Source organism: Oenanthe melanoleuca, chromosome 22, assembly GCF_029582105.1.
Source record: "Oenanthe melanoleuca isolate GR-GAL-2019-014 chromosome 22, OMel1.0, whole genome shotgun sequence".
NCBI classification, from domain to species: Eukaryota; Metazoa; Chordata; class Aves; order Passeriformes; family Muscicapidae; genus Oenanthe; species Oenanthe melanoleuca.
Window position 1 is genome coordinate 3,744,090 of NC_079355.1, and position 22,190 is coordinate 3,766,279.

At 60.9% G+C, this 22,190-nt stretch overlaps 1 protein-coding gene across 1 annotated transcript; it reads left to right on the forward strand.

Moving 5' to 3' along the window:
* The first annotated feature begins 1,588 nt into the window (after positions 1–1,588).
* Positions 1,589–21,146, forward strand: LZTS1 (leucine zipper tumor suppressor 1). The gene is made up of 4 exons (XM_056508798.1): positions 1,589–1,791; positions 16,595–16,995; positions 17,993–18,817; positions 19,697–21,146. Exons 2-4 carry the CDS (start codon positions 16,654–16,656, stop codon positions 20,354–20,356), a joined length of 1,827 nt encoding a protein of 608 aa, XP_056364773.1. The 5' UTR covers positions 1,589–1,791; positions 16,595–16,653; the 3' UTR covers positions 20,357–21,146.
* Positions 21,147–22,190: the final 1,044 nt, after the last annotated feature.

The window sequence follows — 22,190 nt, forward strand, 5'->3', positions numbered from 1 at the left end:
CCGGGACAGACCCAGATGTGCCGGGACAGACCCAGATGTGCCGGGACAGGCCAAGATGTGCCGGGAGAGCCCCAGATGTGCCGGGACAGACCCAGATGTGCTGGGACAGACCCAGATGTGCCGGGACAGACCCAGATGTGCTGGGACAGACCCAGATGTGCTAGGACAAGCCCAGATGTGCCGGGACAGGCCCAGATGTGCTGGGACAAGCCCAGATGTGCCGGGAGAGCCCCAGATGTGCCGGGACAGACCAAGATGTGCTAGGACAGGCCCAGATGTGCCGAGACAGGCCCAGATGTGCCGAGACAGGCCCAGATGTGCCGGGAGAGCCCCAGATGTGCCGGGACAGGCCCAGATGTGCCGAGACAGGCCCAGATGTGCCGGGAGAGCCCCAGATGTGCCGAGACAGACCCAGATGTGCCGGAACAGACCCAGATGTGCTGAGACAGGCCCAGATGTGCTGGGACAAACCCAGATGTGCTGGGACAAGCCCAGATGTGCCGGGACAGACCAAGATGTGCCGGGACAAGCCCAGATGTGCCGGAACAAACCCAGATGTGCCGGGACAAGCCCAGATGTGCCAGGAGAAGCCCAGATGTGCCGGGACAGGCCCAGATGTGCCGGGACAGGCCCAGATGTGCCAGGACATATCCAGATGTGCCGGGACAGGCCCAGATGTGCCGGCAGCTGCCCGCGGATTCCTGAGCGCTGCGTCAGCGCCGCCAGCGAAACTCCGGGCGGGAGAGATCCCGAGCAGGGGAGGGGAGCGGGGGAGCCCCGCCAGGGACGGGAGGGATGCGGATGGTGGCTCCAGGGAGCGGCGGGAGCCACTCGGACCCTGGACAACGCCATGGACAGCAGCAGGACAGACCTCACCTGCGGCCAAGCTCGGGCCTGCTCGGGCTCCAGAAATCGGGCCCAGCCTGAATTGATTTAGTTCAGGGATTTCTTTTAGAGCGTCTCTCGCTCTCCGGTGAGCCCAGGAGGGCTCGGCTCCCCCCGGATCGTGTCCCGGGGCCGGCTGTGCCATGAGCCGGGCACACCCCGGCCGGGATTTTGCAGTCTCGGCTCCAAGCGCTCGCTCCGGATCAAGCAGAACAGGAACTTCAGCCCGGACCTTTCCCCGCTCTGGCTGCTTCCCCCGGGCTCTGGGCTCCATTCCCGCGGAGCTTCCCAAGGCGCCAGACCCAAATCCCGGGGCCGGGAGAGTCCAAACCCCCCCGCGTGCCCTTCTGCCGTCTCCCTTCTCCCTCCTCCTTCCTCCTTCCTCCCTTCTCCCTTCTCCCTCCTCCTTCCTCCTTCCTCCCTTCTCCCGTCTCCCTTCTCCCTCCTCCTTCCTCCTTCCTCCCTTCTCCCTTCTCCCTTCTTCCTCCTCCTTCCTCCTTCCTCCCTTCTCCCGTCTCCCTTCTCCCTTCTCCTTTCCCCCTCCTCCCTTCTCCCTTCTCCCGTCTCCCTTCTCCCTCCTCCTTTCTCCTTCTTCCCTTCTCCCGTCTCCCTTCTCCCGTCTCCTTTCCCCCTCCTCCCTTCTCCCGTCTCCCGTCTCCCGTCTCCCTCCGCATCTGCCCCAGAGCGAGCAGCAGACCTCGCTCCTGCCCCAGCCCCGGCCGGGGGCGCAGAGGAGGGGCCGGGGGCCGGCGCACAAAGCCGGGGGCCGCTCCCGGGGCGGTCCCGGTGCGCGGGCGCGGGGTCCAGGCTCCTCCTCCGCCGCCGCGCCGGGGATGCTGCGGCCGGGCCGGTTCCGGGAGCCCCGCGGAGCTCCGCGCCGCGCCGAGGAGCCAGCGGCCACCCGAGGTGGGCACGGGGGGACAGCGGGAGCCGCGCCGGGGGGGTCGGGGCAGGGACGCGCGGGGGAAGCGCTGGCGGCACCTGGGGACGCTGCCCCGGGGACTGAGGGGAGCCGGAGGGGCTGAGATGCGCGGTCGGGGCTCCCCAGAGCGCGATGGTTTTTGGGTGACCCCCCCGCCCCGCACTGCCTCTCTCCCGGTCCGGCACGGTGGGGACAGGGCTCGGGGCTCGGGGACAAAGGGTCGGGACGGCCCCGGGAGAGCGGCTGGACTCGCCCCCGTTCCCGGCTCCCATCCCTCAGCCCGCTCGGAGCCAGCCGCCGCTCCCCCGCGGCTCAGCTCTGGCTTTTCGCTTCCCTCTGAAGTGTGGAAAACTTCTTTTCACACGGCAGCGAGAAGATTCTGCCTGTTCAGCACCTCGGTGCGGTTTGCTTCAGGTTACAGAGCCCCGGAGCGGCCGGGAAGGAGGGGAAGGAAGGGAAGGCGCGGATGCCTTTGGCTTGTTGTCATCAGCTCGGAGCCATCCCGGGCAGGGGCTGCTGCTCCCGCAGGAATTCTGCGCCGCTGGAGCAGCGCGGGTGGGTGGGACGGGACGGGTGAAGGAGCGCGGGGGCTGCGCCTGGCGCGGGCACCGGGGACCCTGCGGGAAATGCCGACCCAAAGCCATCCCGGTGCCTCCGGGAGGTTTCGGCCTTTCCTGGGGCCGGCGGGGTCTGGCGGGGCCGGTCCCGCTCCGTGCCGGGCTCTGCAGCCCGGGGGAGGCGTGGGAGGGAGGTCGGAGCCGCCCGGAGGCTGCGCAGCTCCCGCGGCTGCTCCCGGGTTAAAACCGCGCCTGGAAAAGCAGCGCCACAGCGCTGGGATGTCACCGCTCGCCGCGGGGACAGCGGGGGACAGATGTGCACAGCGCGGTGCTCCATTGCTGTGGGGACAGGTCCTGGCTCGCGACATTCCCGTCCCTGGCTCGCGACATTCCCGTCCCTGCTCGCGACATTCCCGTCCCTGGCTCGCGACATTCCCGTCCCTGCTCGGCCCCCTGAGGGTTGTTTGTGCCGTGGCATCTCCGGGCGCTGCCTGCGCTCTCCCTCCTGGTTCAGGGACAGGTTCGGCCCCCGCGATGTGGCCGGAGGGTCCCGGGGTCGTGTGGGACCCCCAGGACGCGCCCCCATCCTCGGCGGCGGCTGCAGGGCTGGCACAGCTCCGTCCCTGCTGTGCATCCCTCCCTCCCGGCGACATCGGGCCGGGTTTCTGCTGTCCCCTTCTGCCACCACCCCCAGGTCCCCGTGGCTGCCCCGTCCAGCGGAGCCGGGCCCGGGCACCCCCTTGGCCAGAGGGGGTTTCACGAGTGGGGCCGTGACCTTCTCCTGCACCTCGGGGAGCCAGGAGGGACCAGGGCCAGCCCCGTTTTGGGGAGCAGGAGTTCCCATGGCTGCCCAAACCCCTCCCCCGAGCTCCTTTTCTGCACCAGAGGCTGCGGGGAAAAGAAAATGAGCATGAAAAAAAAAAAAAAAAAAAATCCTCCTCCACCATCAACCATCGCTCCAGACACTGATTTACCTTCCCTGGGAAGCCCTGCCAGGGATTCCTGTCCGGCCCAGCCTCCCAGTGTCACACTCTGTCCCCTGTGTGTGTCCAGCTCACCTCCCAGTGTCACACTCTGTGTCCCCCGTGTGTCTACACTCTGTCCCCTTCACCCCCAGCCAGGTTTTCCCAGTGTCACACTCTGTCCCTTGCACCCCCAGCCAGGTTTTCCCGGTGTCACACTCTGTCCCCTGCACCCCCAGCCGGGTTTTCCCAGTGTCACACTCTGTCCCCTGCACCCCCAGCCAGGTTTTTCCAGTGTCACACTCTGTCCCCTTCACCCCCAGCCAGGTTTTTCCGGCCGCTCCGCCGGGCCCATTAATCACCGGGGCCATTAATCAGCGGCACAAAGGGCTGGAAGTGCGAAACCCTCGCAAATCGGCGTTGGGGACAATTAATGGCAGCTGCCAAAGCGCGCTCAGCGACAGAATCGCGGCTCGGGGGATGCTCCCGGCTCCCGCTGCGGGACTGCCCGGGATGCCCTCGGAGCCCCCGGTGCCCGGGAGAGCCCAGCCCGGCACGGCACGGCACGGCGGGGCTGCGGAACCGGGCCGGAGCTGTTCCGTCCCTCCCACCCCTTAGTCACCGCAGCGCTGCCGAGAGGGGGGAGGCCAAGCAGGCGAGGCTCAGGCGGCAAAAGGAGAGCTCGGGAACAGCCCCCAGAGCTCGGGAACAGCCCCCAGAGCTCGGGAGAGCTCCAGAACAGCCCCCAGAGCTCAGGAGAGCTCCAGAACCACCCCCAGAGCTCGGGAACAGCCCCCAGAGCTCGGGAGAGCTCCAGAACAGCCCCCAGAGCTCGGGAACAGCCCCCAGAGCTCGGGAGAGCTCCAGAACAGCCCCCAGAGCTCGGGAACAGCCCCCAGAGCTCGGGAGAGCTCCAGAACAGCCCCCAGAGCTCGGGAACAGCCCCCAGAGCTCGGGAGAGCTCCAGAACCACCCCCAGAGCTCCAGAACAGCCCCCAGAGCTCAGGAGAGCTCCAGAACAGCCCCCAGAGCTCCAGAACAGCCCCCAGAGCTCAGGAGAGCTCCAGAACAGCCCCCAGAGCTCCAGAACAGCCCCCAGAGCTCGGGAACAGCCCCCAGAGCTCGGGAGAGCTCCAGAACAGCCCCCAGAGCTCGGGAACAGCCCCCAGAGCTCGGGAGAGCTCGGGAACAGCCCCCAGAGCTCGGGAGAGCTCGAGAACAGCCCCCAGAGCTCCAGAACAGCCCCCAGAGCTCCAGAACAGCCCCCAGAGCTCGGGAACAGCCCCCAGAGCTCGGGAGAGCTCCAGAACAGCCCCCAGAGTTCCGGAATAGCCCCCAGAGCTCAGGAGAGCCCCAGAACAGCCCCCAGAGCTCCAGAACAGCCCCCAGAGCTCCGGAACAGCCCCCAGAGCCCCCCAGGTGTGGGGGTGCCAGGGCTGGGGTCCCGTGCCCAGTGGGGGATGCTCCCCTGTGCAGGGGACCAGGGTCTGTCCCAGGGAGTTCCTGCCCCCCTCGCTGTGTCCTCGGCCCCAGATCTCTCCTTTTCCCGGCAGAAAGGCTCAGTCTGCGGCGGGCAGGTCCGGTCATGCTCAGGTGAGGCTCAGGTGAGGCTCAGGTGAGGCATCCACGGCACGCAGAGATGGGCAGCAGGGCCCGGCCGAGGCTGGGGCAGAAATCTGATCCTCGGGATCGAAACCTGCTCCTTGGGACCATCCCAAAAAAAATCTCTGCCGAGCAGAGCCGAGCTGCAGGGTCCCCTCCCGGGACCGCGAGTCAGAGCTCGGTGCCTGCGCTGCGTGGCCAAGTGTGAATCCGTAGTAGCACTGCAGCTATTCCGGGAGCCGCTGCTAAACCTGCTGCTAAACCTGCTGCTAAAACCGCTCCTGGAGCTGCTCCTGGAGCGGCCCAGCCTGGCACAGACGCGGCTGTGGCCCCACGTGGCTCCTCGGCAGAGCCCTGGCACCTCAATCCTGCGTTTCAGGAAAGCTCAGCCCCGACAGGAAACTCGGAGGGTTTTTTTTTTTTTCCCCCTGACCGTGTTTCTAAATATTCCTGTCTCTTGGGAGGCCTCAAATCCACTCCCTGCCTGATTGATTCGCTGCTCCACGCTCACCAGCTGCCCTTGGGGGGGGATTTTTCCAGGAGCTGCAGAGCTCCGGGTCAGGGAAGGAGCTCCGAGCAGTTTCCATTTGGGATTAGTTAAAAATAGCAGGGAATGCACAAGGATCGGGCACGTGGGTCACCAAGGCTTTCCTGGGTTTTGTGCTCGTTCCCTTCCCTGGGAGAAGCCTGAGTGAGCAGCAAGGCTCCAGCAATTCCTGGGTTTTTTTGGTTTTTTTGTGGGAAGCGCTGAGCACGCCCAGACGTGGCCATTCCCTGGGTTTTTGGGGATGAATCCCGGGGAAGGAGCCGTGCTGGGGCTCCTGCAGCAGCAAACGTGGGGCTCTGCCTCTGCTGCAGCATCCCCAGCCATTCCTTCCTCCTCTTCCTCCTCTTCCTCACAGCCAGAACTTCTCCTGCTGGCCTGAAATATTCCCATTTATCCCCAGGAGGCAGCTCCTTTTTAATCATTTATGGGAGAGCCTCTCCCCCAGCTCTGACTCTGGGAGAAGGAAAATCCTCCCAGGTGTCCCTGCTGCCATCCCCAGGTTCCCTCAGGGCTCTCCCTGGATGCAGGGCTGTGGATTTGGGCCCAGCCTGAGGCTCCAGCTCAGCATTTGGAGCATCTTTAGCTGCCCCTTTCCCAGCAGCCAGAGCCCCTCTCTCCTCCCAAACCCTGCTCTCAGTTTGGAAACAATTAAGTGACATCTCCGTGAGCCACTGAGGGAAGAGCTCCTCTCCAGGTTAATTAAATATTCCCTGCGACTTTGATGTACATTTCCCTGTTGGGAGAGCTGCTCTGTTTGGCAGCCAGGCATTAAAGGGGTGGATTTCACCACGGGCCAAGTCTGGAAAAGAGAGCAAGAGGAAAACAGAAGTGAGAACTGAATTTGCCTTTTTTTTTTTTTTTTTTTCCCTCCCCCTCCTGCTGCTGCACTGGAGCTTTGGGATGGGATGTGACGCTCTGGGAGGCAGGAGAGGAGCTGGGGGTGAGGAGGCAGCGGCAGCAGATGCTCCTCACAGCCAGGACTGAGCTTGGCTCCTCATCAACCAGCTCAAGTTGCCTTTTCTCAGCTCTGAGCACCAGGCCCAGCCAAAATTTGGACAAATTCAGGCAACCTGGGGTGTGGCTGATGCCACGGGGAGCACAGGAGGAGCCCAGCCTAGGTCTGGTGCAGGGTTCAGTTTTGAGGATCTTTAGGCCCTGCCTGGGAGAGATTCTCCCTCTGACTCTCAGTGTTCCTCAGGCTGGGGATGGAGATTTGGGGGTTTCAGCTGCTGCCAGGGCTGGTTGTTCCCCCTCCTGTTCCTCAGGCAGTGTCCAGCCCTTGGACTTGGGGAAAAACCCCAAACCAGCCCAATTTCAGCCCCTGTCCCCCTTCCTGAGCATCCAGGGACAGCAGAGGGTGGCTCTGTGTCCTTATGGTGCCCATCTGAACTGAAAAGCTGAGAGAGAACAGCCCAAATTTGCTTCATGGTGCCCAGAGCCGCCCAGAGAGGGGGTGAAGGAGCAGAGGGGGCAGCGGGGGGAGGGATTGGTGCTGTGACCACCAGGAGCAGGGTGGCAGTGCCAGGGGGACAGTGCCAGGGGGACAGTGCCGGAGGGACAGTGCCGGGGGGACACAGGGGGGCAGTGCCAGGGTGGCAGTGCCAGGGGGACAGTGCGGGGGTGGCAGTGCCAGGGTGGCAGTGCCAGGGGGACAGTGCCAGGGGGACAGTGCCAGGGGGCAGTGCCAGGGTGGCAGTGCCGGGGTGGCAGTGCCAGGGGGGCAGTGCCAGGGTGGCAGTGCCAGGGGGACAGTGCCGGGGGGACAGTGCCAGGGTGGCAGTGCCAGGGTGACAGTGCCGGGGGGACAGTGCCAGCGTGGCAGTGCCGGGGTGGCAGTGCCAGGGGGACAGTGCCAGGGGGACAGTGCCAGGGGGGCAGTGCCAGGGTGGACAGTGCCAGGGGGGCAGTGCCAGGGGGGCAGTGCCTGGAGGGACAGTGCCAGGGGGACAGTGCCAGAGGGGCAGTGCCAGGGGGGCAGTGCCAGGGTGGCAGTGCCAGGATGGCAGTGCCGGGGGGGCAGTGCCAGGGGGACAGTGCCAGGGGGACAGAGCCAGGGTGGCAGTGCCGGGGTGGCAGTGCCGGGGGGACAGTGCCAGGGGGACAGTGCCAGGATGGCAGTGCCGGGGGGGCAGTGCCAGGGGGACAGTGCCAGGGTGGCAGTGCCAGGATGGCAGTGCCGGGGGGGCAGTGCCAGGGGGACAGTGCCAGGGGGACAGAGCCAGGGTGGCAGTGCCGGGGGGACAGTGCCAGGGGGACAGCGCCAGGGGGCAATGCCAGGGGGGCAATGCCATGGGGACAGTGCCAGGGGGGCAGTGCCAGGGGGACAGCGCCAGGGGGACAGTGCCAGGGGGCAATGCCAGGGGGACATTGCCAGTGCCAATGCCAGCCCTGCTGCTCCTGGCTGCTTTTCAGCCGCTCGGGGAGAGGGGGAGAGACAATAAAAGGCGCGGAGATTGCAAACACGGCCCGGTCTCCATGGCAGCCTGAGCACCGCTTCTAAATTTTGCCTGTACACGGAGAGGATGCTGCTCCCCTCCGCGAGCCCGGGGGAGGCGTGCAGCACCAAGAGCCGCGCTCAGGTATTTCCTGCAGGGTTTGGGCGAGCTCGGCTGCTCCTGGAAGGAGCGATTGGTGCCCTCACCTCGCCAGACCCCGAGGGAAACGCGTTTGCTGCCCCTCACCCCCAGTTCCATCCATAATTCAGGGGATGGAGCCACGTGCGCGGAGCTGCGGAGGAAAAGTATTTCGGGCTCATCTCGAGTTACGCCGAGTCCCTGCTAAAAATAGCCGGGCAGACAAAGCCTCTCCATCGAGCAGACCCCGGGGACAGCGCGTGGGAGGCGGGTGGGACACGGGCAGGAATTCAGGATCCATCCCCGAACCTTCCCGGGGCTGAGCCGGGAATTCCAGCTCCAGCCCGGCAGATTGTGCGGAGCGGGGTCGGGAATAGAAGTGAGAGCAGCGGCCTGGCGGCTCCCGAGTGAAAGCCGCGCTCAGCTGTCACCACCCCGGCACCAGCTGCCAGCCCCAGACGGCTCCCAAAATATCCCAGCCCGGGCAGGAGGGGCGGTCCGCGCCTGCCTCTGAGCGGGGATGGGACCCTGCAGGAGCTGGGAGGGACGGCGGTCAGGACAAACTCTGAATTCTGGTCTTGAAGTTTGCGGTTTATTCCATCGGGGGTGGGTGAAAAGGGCTCAGCCGGGAGCTGCCAGTCCCAGCTCAGAGCAGGGCAGAAAGAGAGTGGGGGACAGGAGCTCTAAGAGATGAGAGGGGAGTAAGAGAATGAAGGGAGAGAAGTAAGAGAGGTAAGAGAGAGATTTTCCCATTTACAACACAATAAATCTTCTATGTTGAATATTCTGATTTCCACTAACCAATCTAATACAAGATACAAATTCTCTCACATTTACATACAACATAGGAATCGCTACATTACCGTGTTTTATTGTTTTCTTATCTCTAAACCTTATCTGGGACCCTTCCTGCCATGCCTGGAGAGGGTCTCTGCTGCTCTTTGGTATTAACTGAACAAAGGGAGAAGATCTTGAAGCATCCACATTGCTGCTCTCAGCCCCTCAATCAAAAACTGCTTTCATTTCAATCTCACCTGCAGTTTCTCTACTCTTAGCATTCTTTTCTAGGCAATCATATCTATAGGACATCCCTATTTCTTCCTCCCCTTTGGGGACGGGGCGTCGTGTCCCCCACAGCATCCCCAGGAGGCGAAATCACCCCCAAATTTGGGGAGGGTGTGAATCCCGCAGGCAGGACACCCTTCAGGTGTCCCCAAACCTGCCAAAGCCCAAAGCGCGGGGAGCGCTGCCAATTAGCCGGGCTCTAATTGCTCAGTCGCTCATTAGTGCCAAAAGCCAGATGCTGGGAGGAATTAGAGGAGCTGAAAGGATCTTTCTCCCCGCCCCAGGAATATTTAACGGCGTCTCACACGCGCTCCCTTTGTACCCGGAGCATGACTGATGTGGCTCGTGTGGGTGCTCCGTGAATCACCGAGTTTTTATCCCAAATCCCGGTGGCAGAAGCGGGGATGGAGCTGGGGGGGCTCTGGCACGTGGTGGAGCCGCGGCTGGGAGCTGAGGGGGGCCTGGAGTGGATTTAACCTAAAAAAAGGGAGAGGAAGGACTCGGTTCTGCTCTCTGGGCACGGCACAAGCAGGGCTGAGCGTTATTCCACAAAAAACAGTGTCAGGAGGATGGGAAAGAGCTGGAGATGGAGCTGAGGTGGGTGGGACAGAGGTCCCCAAACTCCTGAGGTATTCTCAGGCTGCCCCAAACTCCTGCTGCCATTCCAAGCCTAAGGATTAATTATTAAATTAATTATCAATTCGAGAATCGCAGAATGTCCTGAGCTGGAAGGGACCCACAGGGATCAGAGCCCCACCCCCGGCCCTGCAGGGACATCCCAAAATCCCACTCTGGGAGCTCTGCCCAAACTCCCCTGGAGCTCTGTGCCCATTCGCCGGGAGAGGGAAGAACCTTTCCCGATGCCATTCCCTCATTCCCGGTTTTCCCAAGGGCTGTGATTCCCGGGGGGATTAAACAGTTCCTGGTGCTGCTTTGGGCATTTCGGGGTTTGTGTCACTGCCCCTTTCTTTTTTGCTTTCTTTCCTCCTTTCTTTTTTGCTTTGTTCCCCTCTTTCTTTTTTGCTTCTTTCCCTCTCCCCTGCTTTTTTGCCTTTTTTCCCCTTTTTTTTTTTTTTTTTTTTTGCTTTTTTCCCCTTTTTTTTTTTACTTTTTTCCTCCTTTCTTTTCTTGTTTTTCTCCCCATCTTTTTGGCCTTTTTCCCCCTTTTTCTTCTCCTTTTTCTGCCTTTTTTTTTTCCTTTTTTTTTTTTTTTTTTTTTCCTTTTTTTTCCTTTTTTTTTTTTTTCTTCCCTTTTTTTCCTGCTGCCAGGGCAGAGCTCGCCCTGCCCCAGGCACCGCGGGCTCCCCTTGAGGAGCAGCGAGTTCTCATTGAACACACGGAGATGTGAAGGACTCCGGGCTCGTTCGAGTGCCTGGAACGTGTCACTGAGGCGGGCGATTCTTCTCTTTGAGTGTCCCCTCCCTTTCCTCCCCTCTCTAATGGCAAATCGGGGCATGGAGAGCGCTTTGTGCTCCATTCACCGCCGGCCCGCGGTCACAACCAGCGCGGGGAATGTCCCTGAGCGAGCGGGGACAATGGTGGCACTGAATGAAAAGCTCGTCGTGGGGCCCCGGGGCGCAGAGCGGCGCCTGCCCGGGCAGGGAGGGGAGAGCGGGGACTGCAGGGGATGGGGGTGGAAACCGGGGGGGAAAGAGAGGGGTTGGGGAAAATCGGGGTTTGGGGGTGGAAATCGGGGTTTGGGGGGTGGAAATCGGGGTTTGGCGGGTGGAAATCGGGGTTTGGCGGGTGGAAATCGGGGTTTGGGGGTGGAAATCGGGGTTTGAGGGGTGGAAATCGGGGTTTGGGGGGTGGAAATCGGGGTTTGAGGGTGGAAAGAGCAGGGTTTGGGGGGTGGAAATCAGGGTTTTTGGGGGTGGAAATCGGGGTTTGTGGGGTGGAAATCAGGGTTTGGGGAGTGAAAAGAGCAGGGTTTGGGGGGTTGGAAATCGGGGTTTGAGGGTGGAAAGCAGGGTTTGGGGATGGAAAGAGCAGGGTTTGGGGGGTGGAAATCAGGGTTTGGGGGGTGGAAATCGGGTTTGGGGTGTGGAAATCGGGGTTTGGGGAGTGGAAATCAGGGTTTGGAGGGTGGAAAGAGCAGGGTTTGGAGGATGGAAAGAGCAGGGTTTGGGGAGTGAAAATCAGGGTTTGGGGGGTGGAAATTGGGGTTTGGGGAGTGGAAATCGGGGTTTGGGGAGTGAAAAGAGCAGGGTTTGGGGAGTGGAAATCGGGGTTTGGAGGGTGGAAATCAGGGTTTGGAGGGTGGAAATCTGAGGGAAAAGAGCAGGGTTTGGGGGGTGGAAAGAGCAGGATTTAGGGAGTAAAAATCTGGGTTTGGAGAGTGAAAAGTGCAGGGTTTGGGGAGTGAAAAGTGCAAGGTTTGGGGGGTGAAAATCAGGGTTTGGGGAGTGGAAATCGGGGTTTGAGGGGTGGAAAGTTCGGGGTTTGGGGGGTGGAAATCGGGATTTGGGGGGTGGAAATCGGGATTTGGAGGGTGGAAATGGGGGTTTGAACGGTGAAAGGAGTCGGGTTTGGAGAGTAAACATCAGGGTTTGGAGGGTGGAAAGAGCAGGGTTTAGGGAGTGAAAATCAGGGTTTGGAGGGTGAAAGGAGCAGGGTTTGGGGAGTAAAAGGAGCTGGGTTTGGGGAGTGAAAAGAGCAGGGTTTGGAGAGTAAAAATCAGGGTTTGGGGAATGAAAAGAGCAGGGTTTAGGGAGTGAAAATCAGGATTTGGAGGGTGAAAGGAGCAGGGTTCTGGGAGGGAAAAGAGCAGAGTTTGGTGGATGAAAAGAGCAGGGTTTGGGGACTAGAAAGTGCTGAGTTTGGAGAGTGAAATGAGCAGGGTTTGGGGGATGGAAATCAGGGTTTAAGGGGTAAAAATCAAGGTTTGGAGAGTGACAGGGTTGTGGGAGGAAAAAGATCAGGGTTTGGAGGGGAAAAGAAGCAGAGTTTGGAGAGTAAAAATCAGGGTTTAGGGAGTAGAAAGAGCAGGGTTTGGAGGGCAAAAGGAACAGGGTTTGGAGAGCAAAAGGAACAGGGTTTGGAGGGCAAAAGGAACAGGGTTTGGAGGGCAAAAGGAACAGGGTTTGGAGAGCAAAAGGAACTAATTTGGAGAGTAGAAATCAGTATTTGGGGAGTGAAAAGAGCAGGGTTTGGAGAGCAAAGGGAGCAGGGTTTGGGAATCAAAAGGAACAGGATTTGGAGAGCAAAAGGAACAGGGTTTGGAGAGCAAAAGGAACGAATTTGGAGAGTAGAAATCAGTATTTGGGGAGTGAAAAGAGCAGGGTTTGGGAATCAAAAGGAACAGGGTTTGCCGGGCACAGGAAGAGCAGCAAGGAGCTGGGGCAGCGCCGGGCAGAGCTCGCACAGCCCAGAGTGGCTTTGTATCCTCAGCCCAGGGGGTTCAGCAGCGTTTGGGGGTCCTGGAGGAGGGTTTTGTGCAGCTCCCAGGCCCGGCACTGAGCCATCCCCTCCATTAAAGCACAGCTCAGACACTCCCGGTAACACTTTTCACCGTGGAAATGCCCAGATTCCCCCCAGGGCCACATTCCCGCTGTCCCCAAATCCCGGGCGGGACAGGGACACGGGGATGGCAGCGCTCGAGGGAAAGAGGAAAGAGGCAGAGCCCCGAGCCGGGTCTTGGCAGCTGCTCCGTGTTATCTCCCAACAAACACCCAAATGTGTGGGAGCATCTGCACGGCGAGGATGAATAATAACCCAGGAGGGAAAAGGAGTGGGCGAGAGCAGAAGGAAGCGCTGGCATTCCAGAGGGGGGGAAGAACAGGCTCGGCAGGAGCGGAGCAGCACGGCGAGAGCAGGAGGAAACCGGGGGTCCTGGGAGGGCGCCCTGCTGGGGAGGGTGCGGGGAAAGCTGCGGCAGGGGAGCCGGGGAGAAGGGACGGAATTCCTGCGGGAAGGAGGCGATGGGAGCGCGGCGCTGCCACGTGCAGGGCGCCCGCGAGGGGATGGGATTCATTTCTCATCCCCTCCTCTCGTTCTGCACAAGCCCGAGTGGGTGAATCCACGTGTGTTCCCCGATCCTGCGGGTTCGGCCCGCGCTGTTTGTGGGGGTCTGCCCCCCAAAACCCCCACGCTGAGATCTCCAGCGGGATTTTCACGCACCCACGGCGCGGCTAGGGGGGTTTGATCCCTCCGAGAGCTCGGAGCTGCCGCCCTGGGTGGGGGTGCCGGGCTCCCCGTGGATTTTTGGGTGCCCGTGGGAGATGGGAGCGGTGCGGAGGCAGCGCTGGGACTTTGCAGCCTCTCGGCAGGAGGCGTTTCCATCGCCCCCAGCCCTCCCACACACCGACAGCGCTGGGCCCGCTTTTCCTCCCCTTCCCTCCCAGAAAGGAACATCGGGAGCCGTGGAGGAGCTGGAATTGACGGGAAACGATGGCAAAAAGAGGGAGGCTCTGGAGACAGCAGAGCTGGGAGGGCACAGGCTCCTGCTCAGCTGTGGGGAGCTCCCAAGGGTCAGACTTGTCCCCTTTCCTTGCCCTGAGTGAAATGCGGGGATGCTGAGGCTCTGCAGGCAGCCAGAGGGGTTTGCTGAGCCCCAAAACTCATCACCGGGACATTCACGCACAAGAATTGCCCGGACGTGTCGGGGTTGGGCACCTGGGGAGCCGCGGAGCTGATCCAGTGGGTTCCCTGGTCCGGTGGAAGCTGGAAGGGTGACAGACGCTGCTCGGGGAGGGGGCACGGTGCTCGCGGTGACAAGAGCCCCTTGAGAGGCTCATTTGCAGCAGGCACAGAGCAGCTCGTGCCTTTTCTGGCTCGCTGATCGCTGAGTGACACTGGCCCGCTAATTGCTGAGTGACACTGCCCCGCTAATTGCTGAGCCGCAGCGCACACCGGGCTGGGGGAACCAGAGCTCGGGGACAGCCGGGCTGAGCGGCGACACCGCGGGAGCCACCGGGACACCGGGACCCGCGCCCCGGCCCGCTCAGCCTCTCACCGCGGGTTGGACTCCATCTCAAAGGTCTTTTCTTTTAATCCTGGCATTTTGTGACCTCTGGCCGTGTCACACCCGCCGGTGCTCTCCAGCTGTGCTATCCCTCTCCAGCTGTGCACCCCCTCTCCAGCTGTGCACCCCTTCTCCAGCTGTGCACCCCCTCTCCAGCTGTGCACCTCACAGCTGCCCACGGGACACCTCCCTGCACTCTCAGTATCATTGACATTTATAATTAGTATTATAGATATAATATATATTATATATATTATATATATTTTATTAGTATTTATAATCAGTATAATTTACACTTATAATTAATATTATATATATTATATATATTAGTATTTATAATCGGTATAATTTACATTTATTTTTTCCCTTTAACACTTCACTTCACCCGTGCTGACCCAGCCCAATTCCCAACCCTCTCAAACCCCCAACCCCGACACGTCCGGGCGATTCTTGTGCGTGAATGTCCCGGTGATGAGTTTGGGGGCTCAGCAAAACCCTCTGGCTGCCTGCAGAGCCTCAGATCCCCGCATTTCACTCAGGGCAAGGAAAGGGACAAGTCTGACCCTTGGGAGCTCCCCACAGCTGAGCAGGAGCCTGTGCCCTCCCAGCTCTGCTGTCTCCAGAGCCTCCCTCTCTCTGCCATCGTTTCCCGTCAATTCCAGCTCCTCCACGGCTCCCAGTGTTCCTTTCTGGGAGGGAAGGGGAGGAAAAGCGGGCCCAGCGCTGTCGGTGTGTGGGAGGGCTGGGGGCGATGGAAACGCCTCCTGCCGAGAGGCTGCAAAGTCCCAGCGCTGCCTCCGCACCGCTCCCATCTCCCACGGGCACCCAAAAATCCACGGGGAGCCCGGCACCCCCACCCAGGGCGGCAGCTCCGAGCTCTCGGAGGGATCAAACCCCCCCAGCGGCGCCGTGGGTGCGTGAAAATCGCGCTGGGTGTGAAATAAACACACGGGGAGGTGTCAGAGCCCGGGGCTGTCGCTGTGACACCGCCACCCCCTCCGGCAGCGTGTGGGGACAATTCTTATTATTGTGTGTGGGGACAATTCTTATGTGTGGGGACAATTATTATTATTGTGTGTGGGGACAATTCTTATTTTTTTGTGTGGGGACAATTCTTATTTTTTTGTGTGGGGACAATTCTCGCCTCCCCCGCAGCCATCCCTCCCCTCCTGCTCTTCCCAAACACCATCAGCAGCCGCTCGGGCCTTTCTGGTTTCTCTTAATCTCCAAAAAAAAAATGGATTTGGGGATTACGGAGGGTTGATGTTGTTTTGCCGGGAATTTCCCTGGTGCTTCACCCATCCCAGTCCTCGGGGCACGGGGGAGGAAAACAAATAAAGATGAGAGGGGAGAGCGGGGCTGGGAGCAGCAGGAGCGGAGAGGGTGGAGCCAGGAGAGGGAAAAGAGGAATGGGAAAATAGAGGAGTGGGAAAAGAGGAGTGGGAAAAGAGGAGTAGGAAAACAGGAGTGGGAAAAGAGGAATGAGAGAATAGAGGAGTGGGAAAATAGGAGTGGGAAAAGAGGAGTGAGAAAAGAGGAATGGGGGAAAAAATAAAATAAAAAAGAGGAATAGGAAAACAGAGGACTGAATCTGGGATTGAGGACGGGGCAGTGAGGCCCCAGCACAGCCTCCTGCCCCCCCTGCACCCCCCAACCTTCTCCCATTCCCAATTTAACCCCCAGATTCCCGCTTGGGCGCTGGGAACTCGGTCTGGGGAGCTCTGGGGAGGACTGGAGCTCCCAGCGCGAGCTCCGAGCTGTTCCAAACACAGCAAAAGGAGGAAAACCTTCCCTCCCTCCTCCTCCGGTGCAAACAGGATCCAGCTCGTTTTACTGACGACGCCTTCCCCCTTCTCCCAGCTCACCCCGAATTGTCGCGATAGATTGCAGCCCCCGCGGTGGCACAGAGGCCACCAGGAGCTGGCGCTTTATTTTATTTCTGGTTTGGTTTTTTTGTTTTGTTTTGTTTTTTTTTTTTTTCCTCACAAGAAGGAGGATGAGCAGAGAGCCCCGCGTGCCTCTGACACTCGAGTGTCCCCTCGAGTGCCGCGCGGCCATTAGCGCTAATTGAGCCTCTCGGCGTCCCTTTGCAGGCAGGTTAAGAGGGGCGCTGGGAACCGGAGAGGAATCCGGGGATGCGGGAGGAGGAGCCAGGAACGGGCAGGAGGCTTGTTGGGATTGTTGGGATTGTTGGGATTTTTGGGATTACACCTACCAGGCACCCATAAATCGCCACAAATCCCTTTTTTCCCCTCTGGCCGTTTTGAGACTCTCTGTAGAGAACTTTCCTGGCTTTATCCGGGATGCTCCCACCCACAGACTCCCAGCAGTGCCCGACCACCCTGTGGGGGATGAACCTTTCCCTGATGCTCAGCCTGACCCTTCCCTGGGTGCTGTCGCTGTCACGGACAGCTCGGGAGGATCCTGAGGTCCCCCCAGACCTCTCATCTCATCTCCCAGCCCCAACCCGGGGATCCCCAGTGGTTTCTCCGCTCACGCCGTGTCCCCGCGTCCCCAGGCTCGCCGCTCCCGGCCACTCCGAGGGCTCTGCTATGATCTGCGGGCGCCGGGAGCAGCATGGGCAGCGTCAGCAGCCTCATCTCCGGCCACAGCTTCCACAGCAAGCACTGCCGCGCCTCCCAGTACAAGCTCCGCAAGTCCTCGCACCTCAAAAAGCTCAACCGCTACTCGGACGGGCTGCTCCGCTTCGGCTTCTCGCAGGACTCCGGCCACAAGTCCGGCTCCAAGAGCAGCAAGAATGAGGATTTCTTTTACATCAAGGTCAGCCAGAAGGCGCAGCGGCCGGACTACGCGGCGCTGGGCGGGGGGGAGCTGGGCGTGCCCGCCGCCAGCAGCGGGCTGGACTTCGGGACGCCCACGCCGCAGAAAATGATGCCGTTCCCCAGCCAGCTGGAGGTGGTGAGTGGGGAAAAGTGACCCCAGGAGCGGGGGGATGTCCCGTCAGAGCCCTTCTGTCCTCCGAGAGCCTGCAGGTCCCACAGGGCTGTGCTGGTTGTGGTCCATTGGGAAAACAGGGGAACAGGCGGGGGCAGCCTCTGCTTTTGGGGGGTTGGATCAGCAGCACGACCCGGAGGGTTTGCAGCCTTTAATCTCCAAACCCAGCAGTTCTGGCCGGCGCTTCCCTCCCTGAGCATCCCCCGAGCCCTCGGGGACACGGGCGCCGTCCCACCATGGGGGCTCTGTCCCTGGGGACAAATAAAGGGGAAGGGGGAGAGAGGGGCTGGGAGGAGCCGAGAGGGTGGAGCCAGGAGTGGGAAAAGAGGAATGGGAAAACAGAGGAGTGGAGAGAGAGAGGAGTGGGAAAAGAGGAGTGGGAAACTAGAGGAATGGGGAAAGAGGAGTGGGAAAAGGAAAATGGGAAAACAAAGCAACGGGGAAAGAGAGGAGCGGGAAAATAGAGGAGTGAGAAAAGAGAGGAGTGAGAAAAGAGAAATGGGAAAATAGAGGAGTGGGAAAAGAGAAATGGGAAAATAGAGGAGTAGGAAAAGAGAAATGGGAAAATAGAGGAGTGGGAAAAGAGAAATGGGAAAATAGAGGAGTGAGAAAAGAGGAATGGGAAAATAGAGGAGTGAGAAGAGGAATGGGAAAATAGAGGAGTAGGAAAAGAGGAATGGGAAAATAGAGGAGTGGGAAAAGAGGAATGGGAAAACAGATCAGTGGGGAGAGAGAAGAGCCGGAAAAGAGGAGTGGGAAAAGAGGAATGGGAAAATAGAGGAGTGGGGAGAGAGAGGAGTGTGGAAAAAGGAGAGGGAAAAGAGGAATGTGAAAACAGAGCAGTGGGAAAAGAGAGGAGTGAGAAAAGAGGAATGGGAAACTAGAGGAGAGGGGGCGCTGTTCCCGGGGGTGGGAGGACACCCGCGGAGGGCTCGGTGCTGACGGGCTCTGCTCTCTCCAGGCCGGGGAGAAGCCGCTGCCTCGTCCCACGGCCTTCAAGCCGGTGCTGCCGCGCTCTGGAGCCATCCTGCACTCGTCCCCCGAGGGCGGGGCGCCCCTGGCCCCGCAGCTGCACCCCCCCGAGAAGGGCAAGGAGCAGGAGCTGCGGCCGCTGCCGTGCTCGGGGGCTCTGTCCGACTCGGGCCGGAACTCCATGTCCAGCCTGCCCACCCACAGCACCAGCAGCAGCTACCAGCTGGAGCCGCTGGTCACCCCCATGGGCCCCATCAGCCGCTTCGGGGGCTCTGCCCACAACATCCTGCAGTGTGCCATCATCCAGGACAGCAACATGATGAGCCTCAAGGCCATGTCCTTCTCCGACGGCGGCAACAAGATCCTGAACCCGGGCAAGGCTCCCCAGCACCGCCCCGGCGCCGAGAAAAGCGCCTGCGTGCGCTCGCCCATCGCCACGGACGAATCCACCATCCAGGAGCTGGAGCAGAAGCTGCTGGACAGGGAGGGGGAGCTGCAGGAGCTGCAGTCGAGCTTCGAGGAGAAGGAAATCAGCTCCTGCCAGGCCTACGAGGAGAAGCAGCGGCGCTGCAAGGAGGAGCTGGAGGGGCTGAAGCAGAAATGCAACAGCAAACTCAAGCAGACGTCGCAGAAAACGCAGCGGGCGCAGCAGGTGCTGCACCTGCAGGTGTTCCAGCTGCAGCAGGAGAAGCAGCAGCTGAGGGAGGAGCTGGAGAAGCTGGTGAAGGAGCAGAACCTGCTGGAGACCAAGCTGAGGTCCTACGAGAAGGAGAAGACCAGCTTTGCCCCGGCACTGGAGGAGACGCAGTGGGAGGTGAGAGGCAGAAGGGGCTGGAGCAAAGGGGTGTGGAGTGGAGGGGAGAGCTCCAAACACCCCCCAGACCTTCCTCCTCTGGGGCTGGGAGCATCCCAGGCTGTGGGAAATGGAGGTGGAATCCCAGGAGAGCTCCAAACCCCCCAGACCTTCCCTCCTCTGGGGCTGGGAGTGTCCCAGGCTGTAGGAAATGGAGCTGAAACTCCAGGAGAGCTCCAAACCCCCCAGACCTTCCCTCCTCCAGACCTGGGAGCATCCCAGGCTGTGGGAAATGGAGCTGAAACTCCAGGAGAGCTCCAAACCCCCCAGACCTTCCCTCCTCTGGGCCTGAGAACATCCCAGGCTGTGGGAAATGGAGGTGGAATCCCAGGAGAGCTCCAAACCCCCCAGACCTTCCCTTCTCTGGGGCTGGGAGTGTCCCAGGCTGTAGGAAATGGAGCTGAAATCCCAGGAGAGCCATGGGGGGCTGGGATTGAGGTTCTCACCGCCCCTCTGAACCCTTCCCCACACCCAAGGGAACAAGCACTGCATAAAACCCTTCAGGCATTAAAATAACTCTGCATTCCTGGCCTCCAGCTCGGGGTTTTCCTGCCCCACAGGAGCTGTAAAGTTCCTTCCCAGAAGGAAAGAGGAACTCCTTGGGTTTGTCACAGCCATTTGTTAGGGAGCAGTAAAACCTTCCACCCTCTGCTTTAGCTTAATTTACTCACTCCATGGAATGGCTGAGCAAACACCGTTCACCTCCTGGAAATTCCAAGGTTTCATCTGAGGTGTTTGTAATATTAATTATGAATAATAATTGTAATTGTGAAAAATGTAAGTTCAGGGTCTCCACTTGCTCACAGGATGTCCCCTAACTCAGGTGTTCACCCCCTCCAGGTGTGCCAAAAATCCGGGGAGATCTCTCTGCTGAAGCAGCAGCTGAAGGAGTCGCAGACCGAGCTCACCACCAAGACCACGGAGATCCTGAGCCTGAGGGCGCAGCTGAAGGAGCTGAGGCTGAAGATGGAGGGGCTGGAGATGAAGAGCCAGGAGCTGGAGGTGTCGCTGCGCACCAAGGCCATGGAGCTGGAGGTGTGCGAGAACGAGCTGCAGCGCAAGAAGAACGAGTCGGAGCTGCTGCGGGAGAAGGTGAACCTGCTGGAGCAGGAGATCGCGGAGCTGCGCTCCGAGCTGGCCGCGCTCCGGGAGCAGCTCGGCCAGCCCCGGGAGGGGCCCCGGCCGGGCGGGGACGATGCCCAGGCGCTGCAGGGGCAGCTGGAGAGGCTGCGGGCCGAGCTGAAGGCGGAGCGCGACAACAACGAGCAGATGAGCTGCAGCTTCCAGCACGAGCGGCAGACGTGGAAGGAGGAGAAGGAGAAGGTGATCCACTACCAGAAGCAGCTGCAGCAGAGCTACCTGCACATGTACAAGAGGAACCAGAGCCTGGAGAAGATGCTGCAGCAGCTGGCGGCGGGCGAGGACGGCAAGGAGCCCATCGAGCTGGAGATCCCCGGCGCCGACGTCCCGTACGAGGACATCATCGCCACCGAGATCTGAGCCCAGCCTGAGCCCAGCCTGAGCCCAGCCCGAGCCGCTGGCCCGTCCCCTCCTCGCTGTACAGCCCCCCCCGTACAGCCGAGCTGAGCCGTGTCCCCCCCGTCCCCCCGTCGTGTTCCAGAGGTGACCAAGCCACTCGTGCCAATGGTGACGTGCCCGCAGCTCCCCCGCCCCGGCACCGCCCCTCTGCCCCCCGGGGCAGGGCAGGGACCAGGACCGCAGGGAATCCTCTGCCATCCGCGCCCTGAGCCCGGGGGATGCTCTGCTCTGCTCCCGAGGGAACCCGGCCTGGCACAGCCCCGGGGATGGCACAGCCCCGGGGATGGCACAGCCCCAGGGGTGGCACAGCCCCGGGGATGGCACTGCTCCAGGGGTGGCACTGCTCCAGGGGTGGCACAGCCCCGGGGATGGCACTGCTCCGGGGATGGCACAGCCCCAATGTGTGCCCAGTCCCAGGGATGGCACAGCACAGTCCTGCCTGTGACAGGAATCAGTCCCAGAGTGTGCCCAGCCCCAGGGACAGCCCAGCACAGTCCTGCCCACTGATGGTGACAGGAACCAGCCCCAGTGTGTGCCCAGCCCCAGCACAGTCCTGCAGTGACAGGAACCAGCCCCAGCTCCCTGGAGGAAGCTCCCTCACCCAGGGCACTGTGGGGTCACAGAGTCACCTCCTGCTGCTGCCACACCCCCCCCAGCCCCTGAGGGCCTCAGGAAGGTCCCACCCGCATTCACCCCCCGAAATCCCCGCTCAGCCTGAGCACAGCCCCCTGCACTGCCCCCACACTTCCCCTGCCCGGCACTCCAGCTCCCCCCGCCAGGACTCCGTCCCCTTTCCTGGACCCAGGAATTCCCAGCAACGTCCCAGCCCGGTCTGACCCAGGAATGGGGGTCGTGTTCACCCCACAGCACTCGCTGGGGCCGTCCCTCCTGGGATCCCTGGCTGCCTTATCTCCTCCCGTGCCCTGGTCCCACCAAGGGGAGATATAAAACCCAAAACAACCACTTTCACCTTAATTTTTACCCCAGCTCTTAAAATTTCCTCCTGCCACCAGCGAGTGGCTCCATGGATAACGAGGTGTTGCTGCTGGTGCCCCTCGTGTTCCCCTGACTGGGAGGGAACCAGCAGGACCCAGTTTGTGGGGTGGGGGCTCCAGCCAGGACCCCTCTGTGCCAGTGCAATGATATTTTTGCTGCAATTATTTACCCACTGCCCCATTCCAGGGGTCTTGGGGAAGGGGGGGGAGGGTCTTGCACAATCCCAACGCCGCCAATTCAGCCAAGGGCTCTGAGCTGTGCAAAATTCCACATCCCTCGAGCCATTCCAGCCTGGAAAGGTGACACAGGAACCAGTCTGTGCCTTCTGTGCCCGGCCCTGAGCACCCCAAACCACTGCCCCCCTTCTCCCAGCTGGGCCTGGCACTGACCAGCCTGTCCTGGCACTGCCCAACCGGGCCTGGCACTGACCAGCTGGAGCTGGCACTGTCCAGCCTGTCCTGGCACTGCCCAGCTGGTGCTGGCACTGACCAGCTGGGCCTGGCACTGTCCAGCCAGTCCTGGCACTGACCAGCTGGGCTTAGTATTGCCCAGCCAGCTCTGGCATTTCCCAGCCAACTGTGGCATTTCCCAGCCATTCATGGCACTGCCCAGCTAGCAGTGGCACTTCTTAGCCAGTCCTGGCACTGCCCAGCCGGACCTGGCATTTCCCAGCCATTCATGACATTTACAGCCTGTCCTGGCACTGCCCAGCCAGCCCTGGCTCTGACCAGCCAGTCCTGGCATTTCCCAGCCATTCATGGCACTGCCCAGCCATTCATGACATTTACAACCAGCCTTG

Excerpts from the sequence above, each read along its gene's own strand:
- LZTS1 (XM_056508798.1), top strand. The coding sequence starts at position 16,654 with ATGGGCAGCGTCAGCAGCCTCATCTCCGGCCACAGCTTCCACAGCAAG. Across the intron at positions 16,996-17,992 it reads TCCCCAGCCAGCTGGAGGTG|GCCGGGGAGAAGCCGCTGCC; the intron begins GTGAGTGGGGAA and ends TGCTCTCTCCAG. Across the intron at positions 18,818-19,696 it reads TGGAGGAGACGCAGTGGGAG|GTGTGCCAAAAATCCGGGGA; the intron begins GTGAGAGGCAGA and ends CACCCCCTCCAG.